At 37.9% G+C, this 16617-nt stretch overlaps 1 protein-coding gene across 1 annotated transcript; it reads right to left on the reverse strand.

The window, feature by feature from the left end:
- LOC127073954 (leucine-rich repeat receptor-like serine/threonine-protein kinase RGI4) lies at positions 1-4529 on the reverse strand. Its single transcript, XM_051015202.1, has 2 exons — positions 1297-4529; positions 1-773 (listed from the first exon to the last, which is right to left on the reverse strand). The coding sequence occupies exons 1-2, from the start codon at positions 4136-4138 to the stop codon at positions 268-270; spliced, it is 3348 nt and encodes a 1115-aa protein (XP_050871159.1). The 5' UTR covers positions 4139-4529; the 3' UTR covers positions 1-267.
- Positions 4530-16617: the final 12088 nt, after the last annotated feature.

Here is a 16617-nt window from a genome sequence, read left to right on the forward strand (position 1 = left end):
TGAATGTTAGAAAAACAAACATACAGAAAATAAATGAACTCAATCACAACATAAAGAATCATGTGAAATAACTAGGCTGCTGCTGTACACTCAACTCACTTTGCCTTATCTTATCATTAATCAGAATATGCAGAGAACATCTACAATGCTCACATTACACTAACGTTAATTACCGCAACTAATTAACTAACCAATGAAAACAAATCTAAACAAGATCTCATCTATGTCCTAAATTACATCAATCAATAGCTTCAACCAATCTTGAAATCATGACTGGTTCCTTGGGGAATGGTAGGCTGCTGCGGCCGAGGAAGAGGAATAAGCGATTGACGAGGAATGTGAATGTGAGTTTGATTGTAGAAACAACAACTGAGCTGGGGTCACCGAAGACGAAGAATATGACGATGTTTCAGATCTTTTAGGCTTGTGGGGCTCAGCAGCTGATGTAGTGTCATGCCGAATTTCTCTCAATAATGCTGCGACATCTTTCATGTTAGGTCGATCATCAGCGCGATTACTTGTACACAACAACGAGATACCAAGTGCTTGTAACATCTCTTGTATTTGCGTATCTGGATGACCTTGTAGCTTTGAATCAAGAATCTCGATCGGGTCCTTCTTGCTCTTCAAATGCTCCCTCACCCATTGAATAACATGAATTCCATCTGGAAATGATGGATCAACCGGTCTTTTCCCTGTTATTATCTCTAGTAGGACCACACCAAAGCTGTATACATCACTCTTCTCTGTTATCTTCATCATACAAGCATACTCTGCAAAATTCCAACCCAACACAAAAATTATACCCTAGACACAAAACTAATCATTGGATATACATTATTAATTATCCATGATGATGATTTGGCTTTTGTGCCGCCATTAACTATTATGTCTTATTAACTATGTGTGTCCAAATGCATGTGAGTTATTTGTGACTTCGTGTGGTCAAGTACTTGAAATGTACAGATGTAATGAAAACAAAATCAAAAAAGCGACAAAACAAGCACTGTCACACTTTAACAGAAAATAACTGTACGGTCCCATTTCCTTCAATAATACACATGCTTCATGAATGATAATAATCACATGAAAAAAACGCCAATCATTCAACCTAACTCCAACTATAATGTCTGAAATCGCACACATACAATCTGATGTCTCTGCACAGTTATTAACTGAAATGTCTTAACAAGACATAATATCGGTACTTTAAATTAGTCTAAACAGATTAAATTAAGTTTGAAATTGGTAAAACAAGTGGATTAAGTAATAATTGAGAAAAGAAATTATAGTTACCAGGAGCAATGTATCCGTAAGAACCAGCAAACTGAGGATTAACTGAAAATGAAGAGTGATGTTCTTCAACGAAACGAGCGAATCCAAAATCAGCCAAACAAGCTTCATATCTATCTCCTAACAAAATATTTTGCGCCTTAACATCCCGGTGCAAGATAGCAGGGACGCAATCATGATGCAAATAAGTCAATCCTTCAGCGACGCCAATTGCTATATTGAGCCTTGTCTCCCATTCCACTGCTAATCCGGTACATCCCTCGTGTAACATTGCATCCAAATTACCGTTCGGTAAATAATCGTAAAACAGTAACTTTGTTCTGCGGTTAGCACCCCAACCTAATAACCGCACGATGTTACGGTGTCGTATTCTTGCCAACGTGGCAATCTCCGATGAAAATGACGAAGCTGCGAATTTCTCTGATAACCGGAACTTTTTAGCTGCGATGGTTAATCCGGTTGCTGGCATGGTAACCTTGTAAACGACGCCGGATCGGCCGTGGCCGATGATATTGCCGGCTGAGAGACCTTTTGCCACGTCGGATATTGACAGATCGAGTTTCTGGTACAATGTCACCTCCCAAGGTGGGACCATTTCCGCGTCACATTCTTTTCCATTGAGCTCCACGTCGTTTTCTTGCTCTCCGCGTCGTTTTGCTGCCAGGACAACATACAGCGCCGCCATGAGTAAAACACACGCGACGCTTAGGAGAATAACCATCACCACGCGCGCTTCCCTGGCACGCTTCCCTGATTTTCCGTCGCTTTCGTTGTAGCACCGGTTGCCGGCGAAGCACAGCGACGGGTTTTCGGAGAGAACGTTTAAAGGAAGTTTTGCAAAGAACGGCGTGTTCGGAACGCGGCCGGAGAATTTATTAGAGGAGATATTGAGGACCACGAGATTTTCTAATCCGGCGAGATAATCCAGGTTTCCGGTGAGAATGTTGTGAGATAGATCAAGAACTCCGAGTTTTGTTAAATCTGAAAACTCACGGGGAATGTTGCCAATGAGATGATTTGTGCTTAGATTCAGAGCTATTTCCAGAGCCGGAATGTTACCAATACTACCGGGGATTTTACCGGAGAATTGATTGCTGCTTAGGTCCAATAGCTGCAACTTTACACAGGAACCAAGTTTGCTGGGAATCGAACCGGAGATTTGATTATTCCGAAGAACCAGCTTAGTAAGTGCGGCGAGCGAGCCGAGAGATGGGCTCATTGAGCCCTGAAGCATGTTATCAGAGACATCAAGAAATTGAAGTGAAACAAGCTGACTCAAACTTTCCGGCAAGCTTCCGGCAATGAAATTCGAATGCAAGTCCAAGAAAGTGAGATTCCCACAGCCAGATATCTCCTCCGGGATAACCCCGGAAATTCGATTAGTCCCAAAGTCAAGGAAATTCAAATTCTTAAGATTCCCAATCTCAGAAGGAATAGTACCAGTAATGTTGTTGTCGTTGGCTCTAAAGCGAATAAGTGAAGAACAATTCCCAACCTGAGAGGGAATTTTACCAGAGAGATTATTAGATAGAAGCAAAAGCTTGTTAAGATTCTGAAGCTGGAATATCCCTTCTGGTATAGGACCAGTTAACACGTTCTGTGACAGATCAATAGCTTCAAGGTTTTGACAATTGGAAAGAGACCAAGGTATATTACCTTGTAACTTATTATGCCACAGAAACAACAACGTTAGATTCCCAAGGTTTCCTAATTCGGAAGGTATTGTACCTGATATAAGGTTGTTATCAAGCTCCACGTGAGTCAGTTGTTGACAGTTCCCTAATTCTCCGGGTATCTCACCAGAAATCTGATTCGCGCTCAATTGAAGTTCTTCCAACAAAGTCAAATTTCCAAAGCTTTTAGGGATACTTCCTGTTAGTGAATTCACTGACGCGTCGATCACTGATAATTGGTAACAGTTTCCAATCTCTTGGGGAATGGTGCCTACTAAATTGTTCTGCCACAGTAGCAGGTTTCTGAGGTTCTTAAGGTTTCCCAATTTGGTTGGAATGGATCCTGTGAGTGAGTTTTCATAAAGGTAAATGTTTTGAAGGTTTGTGCAGTCACCAATTTCAGAGGGAATTTGACCCGAGAGGAGTGAAGTGTAAATGGCTAATGTTTCAAGCTTCTTCAATAGTCCTAGAGTTGGTGGCATGAAACCTGAGATGCTTGTTTCTGCTAAACCCAACATGATCAAACTGGAACAGTTTCCAATTTCATGTGGTAATTGTCCTTCTAGATTCTTGTTTCCTCCAGCTCTTATCACTTGAAGGCTCTTCATGTTGCCAACTGTATTTGGAATTTCGCCACTCAGCTGATTATCATATAAGATCAGTTTTGTCAACTTTGTGAGGTTCCCAATTGCGATTGGTATCGGCCCCTCAAGCTCGTTTGAGTTCAGATGCAGTTCCTCGAGTTTAGACAAATAGCAAATTTCACTCGGGATTTCGCCACTCAATGCATTGTCACTCAAGTCCAAATAGCTGAGTTCAACAAGATTACCTAGTTCTTTTGGAATTGTACCGGTGAGATTCGTTCCGGTTAAGATAAGACTGGTCAAGGAGAACAATGAGATAAAATTTGTTGGGAGTTCTCCAAGCAAATCCACATCCCTCAAATCCAATTCTACTACCTGGGTCTTCAAGTTGCAACTCACTCCAAACCAGCTACATGGTGTCTCTTCAATTGGGTCCCAGTTACTCAAATTTTCCAAGGATCCATTCAAAGTTCTCTTCCATGAAAGAAGAGCTTCCCCTTGTGGGTTTACTGCAAAAGATAGAAAAGAATGGTGTGGAAGTAATAGAAAAATGGATAAGAAAAAAAGGGTCCATAGATTTACAGGCATTGCAAGTAACTATGCTGCTACAAACTCCAATGAAAAAAGTTCTGATTGATTTTTGAGCCTAGGGAGGAAGGAACCAAATCATGTCTTGTGTATTACTTCAAAATAAAAGAGGTATATCAAAATAAATAAAAATAGCCAAAATCTCTAGATCCAAGAAACAGCTAGACCATGATGCTTTAAAGAGAGAGAGAGAGAGAGAGAGAGAGAGAGAGGTGGAATTTTAGATGGTTGTTTATAATACTTGTTTATGTTCAAGTAGAGTGCAATGGTGGGGAAAAGGATTATAACAGTTTTTAAAATTTGAGAGTGAGCAACAGAGACGGGTGGGTGAGGGTGAGGGTGCATTTCTTTGTGAAATTTGTTTTAATATCAACTTCTTATTTTTGATGTGCCTTCATTTTCATTATAATAAAATAAGATTTCATATTATTTTCTTTTATAGTTAAGATGGATGAGACGAATAATGTCCTGAAAATATGGGCAGACGCACTTTGTCTGCTATAACACATTCTGCCAAAGGCCAACTAGTTTTGAGCCTGACTCTCCTTTTTGTCACTTAGATCTAATACGTTTAATTTATTAAAAAAATATATTTTCTTACCTTAATAATTTCATTTTGCAAAATTAATGTTTGCAAACCCTAGCCAATAAACCATTTCTCATAATAGTTTTTTTTCTTTTCTATTTTGAGTTATCATACTTGTGACAGACCGGTATTTTATATAATATATATATATATATATTATATATATATATATATATATTATATATATATATATTTCCAACGTACAAGGTTACTCGTTTACATAATTAAAGTGTAAGTATCCGTTGAATCAATATGGGATTAAGATTTCAATTTAGTTATTAAAATCATACAATTTTGTGATCTAGCAAGATAAAACAAGACTGCTGCAATATCATAACCAAATTGTAAAAGGAGAAATATAAGAAATGAAGGAAGGATAACAAGATGCATAGTTACGACCGTTACGGTTTGACGACGACGAGAGCATGTTTTTTGAAATGATGGATTTTTAGATTTAAGATCTAGAGAATAGACATCTCAACTTTAGAATTTGCTTTAAACCATAAAATCTTACAATTTTTGTTATCATCTTATTTTTTACTATTTTGCTTTGCCTCTCAATTTTATAAAATTAATCAGATAAAATGTTCTAATCTTTGTTACAAATCTTATATTTTATGAATTTACATTATAAAAGATCTTGTTCTTGACAATCTTGTCTCTATCTATATTCACAGTTTTTATACTGAGGTTGTTTTAGAATTACAGCTTACAGTTATAACAGAAAAAACTAACAATTGACAGAACTGTTAGAGTAAATAGCAAGCCAAAGCTTTGCATTAACAAGAAAAAAGTTTTTCCTTCTTTTGCTACATGCACATGTAAATAAAGTCCCACAAGAAATAATTAATTACCAAAATTATCCGTTCACATTTTTTCAAAACTTAGAACAGAATATTAAACTTTTGGAATAAAGCTCCTTCTGATATGTGCCTTTTTTTTCTTTTCCTTTTTAACAAATTTTCTATGTGTCTTGATCTCAATCAAATTCAAACTTATATACTATCTATAATTCAGACCTTGCTTTTATTCAACCTGTCATAGATTTAAACTTAGATCTAAACCAGATTAAGAAAACTCATAAGGCCATTCTCATGTTCCATTTTGTAAACAAAACAAAAAAATCACATACGATGCGATCTATGACATTGTCCATTTGTCCTAAGAATCTTACTTATTAAGGCATAATTATTTTTTCATTTGTGACTTCAATTCAAACATTATAAAATAAACATGCAAGGTGTCACGTGATGTCGCGTGAGAATAGAATAAGAGTGAATTAGTGACACATATTAGAATGATAATTTAATTGAATTATTTGGGAATCTATGCACGAGGTGTGTGATAGAATAGGGCACATGAGAGGGATTTAAAAGGGCCAAGACAGGAATGACGTACGACAGCTTTATGTAAAATTTAATGTAGTATAGTATTTTTGTGGATGCATAACACCAATAAACATAGCCCACATATCATATGGATTATTATTATTATTAACCTCTATCTAGGTTACTTCTTGGTCTTTATTTACTACTAGAGATAAATGATTGAGGGGATGAAAAAAACATAGATCTATCTAGCAAAGATAGGAAGCAAAATGAGGTTACATTAAATGAAATAAAGAACAAGAAGTAAAATGTTTGGTTGGATAACATAATGGATTGCATATGGTTTGGATTGTATTGTCGCACACGGATGGGACTTTTCTCAACCGTTTGCTTTTTGGTTGGTTGGGACCTAAAATTCTCACACGTCATTTTCTTTAGTCACTTCTTTAGTGTAACGGTTTGGGTTTTAACGGTTAAGGGTTTTTCTTTCTACTGCTGGAATTGACGATGGAAACAAAAGAGTTAGGGGAGGAATTGATTTCCGTGGGAGGAAAGGTGAAAAGTTGCATCAATGATTTATGAGGGAGATTTTGTTTGTGATTATTGTTTTGTACATTTTTCATCATTTCATCCATAAATCTTCAATATCATCTAATAGTAGATTTTAATATTTTGTTAATTTAATAGTGTATACTAACTTGTAGTACTTATCACTTATGCACTATAAAACCAACATATGATTATTATCATAGGATTTTTTTTCTTGGATTTGGGTGATAATTCACTCAATCTAGACTTAATAAATTCATATTAAAATCTTTTATATCAGTTTTTGAATCTTGGATATAATATTTTTGAAATTATTTTTAAAATTTTTAATATTTGAGAATCATCTTTAAAGATTTTCTTTTTATTACTTTGTATTTAATTTTTTTGGATAAGTGTATTTTTCATTTCCATCTCAATCTCAGTTGGAACTTCATATATTTTCTTAAAGGTATCACACTTTTCTTTAACATTGCTATAATTAAAAGTATAATAGTATTCTCTAGTGTTTAACACACTTATTATCAAGTACATAGATTTAAACAATTGTTGTCATTTTCTTTTTTTTCCTTTGATCCATAGATTTCTAGGTTTGTTTATTACATCGTTGTCGGCAAAATGAGTACGAACAAAAGGACGGTCTAAAGCATAATTCTACAATTCAAAATCAACATAATCAAAAAATGTTTTTATTCTTTTTTTCTATATAGTAAAACTTTCACCGTCAAACATTAGACGTGTGTTCATAAATATTCTCTTATTAAAAAGAAGTATTTGAAATAATCATACCTCCTGGGTCTATTAGTCTCATAACATGATTTAGGTTATGATATCACGTGTTGACCAAATAACTTCAAATACAAGAGAGGTGAGTTGTGATATTAGAAATTTGAGATTAATTTTTAAATTTTTAAATTTTTTTAAACGTTTACATTAGTATATATAAAAAATAAAAAGGTAATCGTTAGAAAGATAGAAATAAGATGAAGAAGAAAACATATTCACAAATAGGAAAAATAAATAAAGATATAAGAGATATAGAGATTGCGCCAGAGGTTTGTACGTGTTTTGCCTAACCATTTGGTCTACTCCTATCCCCGAGAGTTTTCTCTTTAGAGTTCCACTAAAATCAATCTTAAGTTTTTGCAAAACAACCCCAAAAACCTTTACCAACACTTGGAGCTTTTATAAATGATCAACCCATAAACCTTCTTAACAACAAATAAAGCTTCTACACAAACTTAGCTCAAGAACCTTCACTCAATTGTTTTTTTGGGTTTAACTTGCAACCTTCAAATCTTTTATAAAGATATTGCAAAGTGAATCACACTCTTGAATAAAATAGATTAAAGACCAAAATCAGTACAACACAACTCTCAGAATGAATTTTCAGTCTTTCAGCAATACGACAACTCTAATGAAAAATAATTTCAGAAAGAAAAAAATTAGAATAATATTAAAGAGATTTCTATTCAAAAATATGGTGTAAAATGAAATGATGAGAAGCCTTCTTCATATAGAAAAATATTTTCCTCAAAAAGGAAATAATTCATGGGTTAAATAAATGAGTTAATAAATTAAAATCATGTTTTAATCAATTAAAACTAGAAATGGAAAATAGGTAGTGGTCAACCAGGCCAGCCCGCGCACTTGCTAAAAAATGGTGGGTTAGGTTTGGATTTTGGGTCCGCCTACCCGTTTAGCATGCCCGCAAAAAGGATAAAACTTGTGGACTGAATACATAATGGGGTGGCCAACCCGTTGAAAATACTATTTAAAAAATGACCCAATTTAAAATATATAAAAAAATCAGGAGGCTCTCATCTCACTCTTAGCCTAATTTTAAAAATGGCCTAGTTATAATGAAACCTAACCTGATCTCTCTCACTCTCACTCACGACCTCTCACTCTCATTCTCAGTCACCCGGAACTCACTCATATCACATTCACGGCCATGAGTCGCCACCATGTACGGGAGTCACGACGAATCTGACGAGTCATGGCGAAATCTCACTCTCACTCTCGCAAATCTGACGAATCACATCTCAACCTTTCTTCCCTTTTCACATTGTTAAACCTCAAAGTATACTCGTGTTTACGCAACAATCTCTAGCATTTCTATAGAGGTTTACTTGCAGGACCGACTACAAAGTCCTAGACCGATGTGTGTTAAGTATATGGTGGTTTTGTTGGTAAGGTGTTTGGAATACTTGAACAATAAGTGAAATGCTTGGCAGACTAGAAATGCAGTAAAAGTAAGGAAATATAAAAGACAAGATGCAAATGTAAATGAACGAAGTAAATGAAAATAACTTGACAATTTAAATGACTTGAAAATAAAGGTGGAAGCAAAGGTACATTTTTGCAGGAAGTTAACTTTTTCTCTCTAACGCTTGATACTTCAAGTGTATTCCTATTCCAATGCTAAAAATGTCACCTTTTGAAATGAAAATTACATCTACTTAATTAGTAGTAAGAAATAACTTTTAGGCGGTTATGGCTCATTCATGATGTGCCATGCGTCGGAGCCTGTCACCCACGTTGCTGGTAACTTCCCACTATCTGTTTCCCATGATCAATTCCCCCCATGGTAAGTTGTCCTTCGACTTCAACAGACTCGTCTCCCTCGTCGACCCAACTATGCTGGTTTTCCCTTCGTCGATCCTGCTTCCAACCTCTCATTGGTCGACCCGGTTTCATGCTTCTTAGGTCGAAATTTGCCAACTAACAAATTGCCCCCCGAAAAGGATGGTTTCGACTTAGGCGCTTCAACCAAGAAACTTGCCTTTTGAGTTTTCAAATTTCGATTGGCCATCTAATCGCTAATTATGTTTTTTTTGTGCAATGATGACTTTCCTGCACTGCGATTTCCCAAACAAACTATCATCATTATGAGCTACTTCCTAGGTCGTGGGATCTCAACTAAAGCTACCAATTTTCCCACTACCTCCTAGTCAGACAGCTATCAATCGACTGACGCTTGATTATCCCTTGGTTCGCCTATAAATAACCATTTTTCACTCTTAGAATTCTCTTCCTGCTTCTTCATATGTGTATCCCTTCTACAACTTCTCACAGCAATCTTAGTTTTACCAAATTTTTCTTCATCCTTCATAGCAATGGCTTCCTCTACTCGGACCAAAAACATTATCTTCTTCAACATTGGCAGCAACCCCATTGCATTTCAATTTATTGCAATGGAAAGTATGAAACATATTCCTCAACCCACTTCTACTGATGAGGCAGTGGTAAAAATCTGGCAACGCTAGATGCTCATTCCATTTGTCATTGACAACAAACTGGTTGCATTTCACGGACCTTACCCAGACACAAAATCTAAACCAAAAATGGTTCAAGGCTATTTTCCTGGTTACGCTCTTTCTACCCCTCCAGCTTTAGACAAAGATGGAACTATTGACGTCAGATTCATGGACCCAAAGGCAAGAGTCTTCAGGTTGATGCCTACCCCAGGAAACAAAGAGTACTTATCTTGGATTAACAAAGTCCAACGAAAACGCCAAGATCAGTGGAGAAGCGCGGGGATCTTCGACGTTATCCAGATTTCAAGATATGCTCACTGAATCAATCCCTGCATGTTGCTGGCTTCAATGTATTACTGGGAAGGTTCGACCAATACTTTCCAGCTTCCATGTGGCATGTTGATGCCAACTCTCTTCGATGTGGCGGCTATTACCAGTTTATCGTCACTGGACGAAACTTTCGACCCCACACTTCCGACAGAGACCACTTTTTCGTTTGGTCGTGCTAGTCTCCAAAAAATACATCGACGATCACCATAACAAGGATTTCGTCGAAGTTTCATATTATGTTTTATGTCCTGGCTCATTATAGATAGTCAAAAGTTACATAAGTCTGACGATCCAATTTCACAAGGGTCGACAGGTCTCTCTAGATAAGCTTTTGATGGCTTCTTTGTACCACTCCCCGGGGCTCGCAACCCTAAAATTAAAATACCTTAATTCTACTACCAAGGCCTTAAACTTGTCAGGTCCTATGTGGCTTTTGTAACATTGGTTGAATGCCACTTTTGAATATTAGTTGGGTTAACCGGTGTCGAAGCGCATCATGCATTTAAATGAGGATCGACTAGTCGAAGGAGCAAGACTTGCCCTAATGACATGCCAAGAAACACCCAACAAAAATCTTTTCATGAAGTACCTCAACATGTTCATTGAGGCTGACAAGTTTGCTCTATGTATGGCTCCATTCGTGGATCGAAGCTTTGGCTCGAAATGGTTTAAGAATCCTTTCCCAGGTGATTCCCCTCAGGCTGCAGCGCAATCAAGTGCTGTGTGGAGGGCGTTTTTGATCCCTATGTTACTATCCTTTAGGATCTAAGCGAGGTCGAAGGGATGTGTATTCATGAGTTACCAACCCAACTTGGTGGCTCGTCAATTCGGCCTTAGTCAAATGCTACTGAAACCTCTGGTGTCACATTTGACTGACATCATATGGTTTGATCAATCCTTAAAGCTGATGACCATAAAGCTTACTTGCATTTTCACAAGTTCACTCAACGCCTTGAACTACCTGTGTTTAAGTTCCAACAATCTTTTTTGACAACCGTCGATTTCGACGAATGGTGGGCCGACTACCAATATCAAGCCTTTTCTAGTGATCTCTTTCTTCAACATATGATTGATTCCTTTTCCATACTCACTAAAAAAATGTCACCTCCACCATCGTCTACTGATGCTCCCGACGCAACAATCCAAATTACCAACGTTGACGAAGCCCCAAAAAAGGTAACCACTTATTCTCTCACCTTTCCTTTCTTTATAGAGAGCAAAAATAAACACTATTTTTCTCTGTTGTTAGGGTCGAGAAAGGGTTCCAACAACTGAACCAACACATGGCAAACCTTCCAAAAGGAAAAGGACATCATCGACTCCGAAGCCGAAGGTACTTAGTGTCAATGTTTCATGAGGCTTTATATTTTAACAATTTTGTCACCCTCTCACTTGTCTTATGACTCAGGTTCCTAAAGAGGTCCCTTTGGTTAATAATGAAGATTCTGATGGCAGTGTGTATTCGCACATTTTCCCAACATCGAAGGTGCCACTGGCGACTCCCCCTACTCAGACACGAAAAAAGAAAGTCCAAGCTAAGAAAACCCCCTCAAGGGTCGATCCTTCGACCACGAAGCCCGTAGTTCCAGAGGATCTTAGTGAGGCCTTTTCCCCTCATGGTTCAGAAATAAGTCCTCATGTCTCTCCACCACACGTGGCCTCTTAGGTATTTGTCTCTCTTTCTTTTGCTAACTCATGAACTTACTCTTCGATGTGGTTTCTAACTTCTTGATTCTAGGAACATGTGACCGATTCGACTCCAGCTGAGCCCGTAGTTGAAGCAAGGGTCGACAATCAAACATATGAGGTTGTCTTGAGCCCTCAATGACAAGACGAGTTTCAAAGTGTATCGCCTAAGGCTCAACAAAATCGTGTTGCTCAACAAACTCAATCCCCTTCGATTGTCATATGCGAAGGAGTCTCTACCAGTACTTTGACTCCAGAACAGGTCCTGACTATGAAGCAATGGAATATGCCAGAGGCTTTAAGGAAACTGTAGCAACTTCATCATATTTCGATTGAGGCCCAACCTTCTTCTCTAATTGTTGTTCCTTCGCCAACGATGGATGTTGTCGCCACTCTCAAACTTCAACAGTTAAAAGACCAGTTGTTTAAGTGTGAATTCTTAACTGTCCTCGAAGAAGAAGAAGGATTGGCACGTGACATCTTCAAGCTTCTTGACGAACTTGTGCTTCATGAGCTTCCTGCCCCGACTATCAATTACTTAATTGAGTTCGAGGATTTCTTTACCCAACTGGTCAAGGATCTTGTCCTTCGTCAAAATGTTGACCTTCATATCAAGACCAAGATCAATGAGATAAGGCTTCAGTGGGATTTTAGTGAAGCGTGTGAGAAAAAACTCAGTGACTTCAAGGCCAAGAAACAGGAGTGTCTCAGCCAACAACAATTCTTTGATCAGCAAATTTCGGACTATCAAGCTCAAATAGCCGAACTTAATAGTAAGATTGTTGAAGTGGAAGCGCAAAAAGATTCCTTAGATACGGCTATAATGCTTCCCACTCTAGATGTCGTCGACTATGAATTTCTGAAAGGGATTTCACACGGCGAAAATTCCCTTAAGATTAAGGCCATTATTAAGTAGCTACGGGGGAAGAAAATCCTTTTTGACAGTCGAATCGGTCATGAGACGACCTTTTTTGAGGATTTTAAATCTAGATTTCCCGCTTGACTTTTCTTTTTGTAGCGGCCCTTGTAAGGTCGGTTGATCTTAGTCTCTTGCGCCTCGTTTGATCACTTGGAGAGTAACTTCATATTGAAAAGTTGGAATTTCACTAAGTCAAAAAACTAACAAATCCCTGGTCTTTAACTGCTTGGAAATTCGACCAAAGTCACCAATATCATTAGACAAGATTAATTGCCGAAAACCCGTGTTTGATCTCATGGTCGAATGACCGTTTCAACCTAAGTAGAACCCAAATCATCAAAGTCAACAAATTTCCAAATCCTTACAATCAAGGCTTGTGTCGAAAATTTGAGGTAACAAATTACCCCCAAAATGTCATGTTTCGACTTTCCCTTTAGTCATAAGGAGAAATGTGGCATTTTTGAAATGATTTTCGACATTATTCAAAAACCCATTTTCTAACATCAACGTCATCATTGCGCCTTTTCTCAAACGTCTGCTCAACATGGTTTTCTCCAAAAAAACCATTATTACTTCTACTTCCTAGGAGAGTGAGAAGTTACTTCCATCCACTAACTCTTCCAATTCTTGAATAAGAACCGTCCCCGACTGCCACGTGATTGCCACTTGTTAGATGGTTGCTTACCATTATCCTCTATAAATACCAGTTTCACTTTATTTCAACTCTTCTACCTTCAATCACTAATATGCACCAGTTTTTTTTACTCATAAGCCTATTCTTCCACATAGCTCCAACAGAAGAAAAAATGGCAACTTTCACCACCTCTGAACCAGTCACCGACAAGAACCCAATATCATTCACGATTTCAGCGTCAAAAGAGGACAATGGGGTAGATTTTGTACCTGAACCACCACTCGCCAAGGAGAAAATCTCCATATGGGTTAAACAGGTACTCATTCCTTTCTCCCTCTCTGATAAAATCTTAGCATTTTTAGGTATGTTTTCCCTTGTTAAGTCACAGCCTGGGAAGGTGAAGAATTTATTTCCATGTTACCATATCGTTATGCCTTCTGCGTTCGAAGAATGCGTTCTCGACCTAACTTTCATGGAAACGCCTATGTGTGTTTTCTGTCCGGCTCCCTTATCTCAGAATAAAGATTATATTGCCTGGCTCGACAAGGTCCAAAAAAAGAGGAAAAAACAATGGGAGGACCTAGGTATCTTTGATGTGATCCAGTTATCTAGAACTAACCCTATGTATAACCCTACCATGTTGCTTGTGTTGATCTTCTTTTGGGAAGGTTCGACAAACACATTTCAATTTCCCTATGGAATGCTTATGCCGACTTTGTTTGACATAGCAGCTATCACGGGGCTTCGAACTACATGTGAAACCTTCGCCCCCAATAGTAGAAACTGTAAATGAGTTCGTCTTTAAACGATTAAGCTTTAAAAATTACATCATTGATCATCATAAGAAAAACACCGAAGAGGTCTCCGACCAAGAGCATATTGCTTTCCTGACCCTTTATCTTTCTTATTATTTCTTTTGCTCAAGCTCTTTACAAATAGCCAAAAAAATATGTTCCCTTAGCAATCCAACTACATGAAAGTCGAAAGACCACTCTTGGAAAGTTACTCTTAGCCACCTTATATCAATCAATAGGTAGCCCTTCTTACAAACTGAAACACCTCCCCGAAACCAACAAAAAATACCTTATTTCTGGCCCATTATGGCTTTTGAAGCTTTGGTTGAATGCCACATTTGAACTAAAGCTACAAATAAACATGTCGACAGCTTTAATTGAAGAGAAGGATTGCAGGAGCATCGAAGGCACTAGATTTTCCCTAACTACCCCACACGATACTCCTTTAGAAATAACATTCATGAAGTACATTAATTTGTTTCTCGACTCAAAAACCGTTGTTTCAACCATGGCCCCCTTTATGGATAGATGTGTTTGCCCAACAAGGTTTTGAAATAGGTTTCCTGGTGTAACTCCTTATGTTTCCTCAATGTCAAATTCTATTTGGGCAACCTTTTTAACTCCTACAGTCCTATCCATTTGCATCGTGACAGGGACTGTTGGTTTTGGATTCACCAATTACCAACCTAATCTAGTGGAAAGGCAATTTGATTTCAACCAAATATTGCCAAAATCTCTCTATACACGGGAGAACAACATTTGTTGGTCAGAGAGGAACGTTTTTGCTCAGGAGTATAGAGATTGCCTGTCGTTCACCCGTCAACAAGTCCTTGAACTTCTTACATTTCAATTCCAACCTTCCTTTTACTCAATAGTGGAGTTCGATAATTGGTGGTTGAACCATTTTCAAGGAAGCTTTTCTGAAGAAAACTTTCGCAAGAGACTATCGACCACCTTTTCCAACTTGCAAGAAAACCCTAAGAAAAAAGAAGGTACACATTAACCAAATTTTGATTTCTCTCTATTTATACCATCGACCTCTCATATGTTTTTGTTGCAGGTGAAACTGAAACACTGGGAGAAGCCAATGTTGATGGCCCATTTAATGCTAGTGAGGTCAAAAAAGAAGAAGAACCCTAAAAGAAAAAGGTGAGTATTTTCTCCATGTGTGCGATGGCTAATTTTGAGATGATTTTAACACGCCATCTTCTTTTCAGAGTTGGAAATGTGATCCAGGTTCCCCCCATAAACAATAAACCCAAAAAAACACAAAAGTTGCACTGACACAGGTAGGCATATGATTTTATTAACTTTTGGTTTCGATGATTCAATAAAAACTAAACAACCAAACTTTTCAGGTTGCGCCGGAACCTCTAGAGATCTTGGTCGAGGACGAGAGTTTGGAGGATATCGAAAAGACTCAGATCTTTTCTAATCCTAAACACAAGCCCTCTCCCAAATAAGGTGTCATCAGGATGAAGGGCACCAGTTGAAAGACAGATCAACACACTTCGACTGCTGATCGTACTGACAAAGAGGGCCACGACTTGGCCAAATATGACAAGGAAAAACGAGGCAAACAACAAGAAGGCCTTCATATCAAATAAAGATGTATCACATGAATTTCTCACTTGTCAATTGTCTTTCTTAACTATCGCAACTTAATTGCTCCTCTTCTTTCAGGTACTACCAACGTCGAAAGAGATCGTAGTGGACAAGCCAAAAGGTATTTAAAGTTTGACTCCCCACTTTCTCTCCCGTTCACTGGTCGGAGTTCATTGATTCTAGCCTCACTTGTATTCACCCAGAGATCAATCAAGTTGGTGAAGATGCAAGCACTTCAAAAGAGATAATCTCTAAAGTGGGGGTCGATGTTACCAAATTATCTCCCCAACGGATTGAAGAATTCTAAGACACCCTAGCCTTTGTTCATGACAACTTGTCCCAGGACAATCCACAAATTGAAAAGGGCTTTGAGGTGGTGGATGAATAGCCAGCCAAACCTAGTGTCGAAAAATTTCAAACGAAGGAGGAAAACCAACCGACTGTTGTCGGAGGGAATCCAAAACCCATCATCCAAGATTCTTCCTCTAACACTTCACTTAGCCAAGAAGAAATTTTAGCCATCAAAAGGAAGAATCCTGTAGAATCCTTAAGGAGAATTCAAAAACAGTGCAAGCTTTCGACCGACACAAAACCTTCCAACTCTTCTAGAGCTTCTTTGGCTGACGCGAGTGTAGGCACGGTGTACCTCCTGATTCAATAACTTAAAGATGACATCTTTGAAGTCGACCTCCTTAATGTTATCGAAAGGGATGCTCAAGTTGGCACATATATTCAAAAGTTGTTGGTTGAACTTAACAAGCAAAGAGTTCTAGATCCCATGGTTTAGTTCA

This window comes from Lathyrus oleraceus, chromosome 4 (genome assembly GCF_024323335.1).
Source record: "Lathyrus oleraceus cultivar Zhongwan6 chromosome 4, CAAS_Psat_ZW6_1.0, whole genome shotgun sequence".
NCBI classification, from domain to species: Eukaryota; Viridiplantae; Streptophyta; class Magnoliopsida; order Fabales; family Fabaceae; genus Lathyrus; species Lathyrus oleraceus.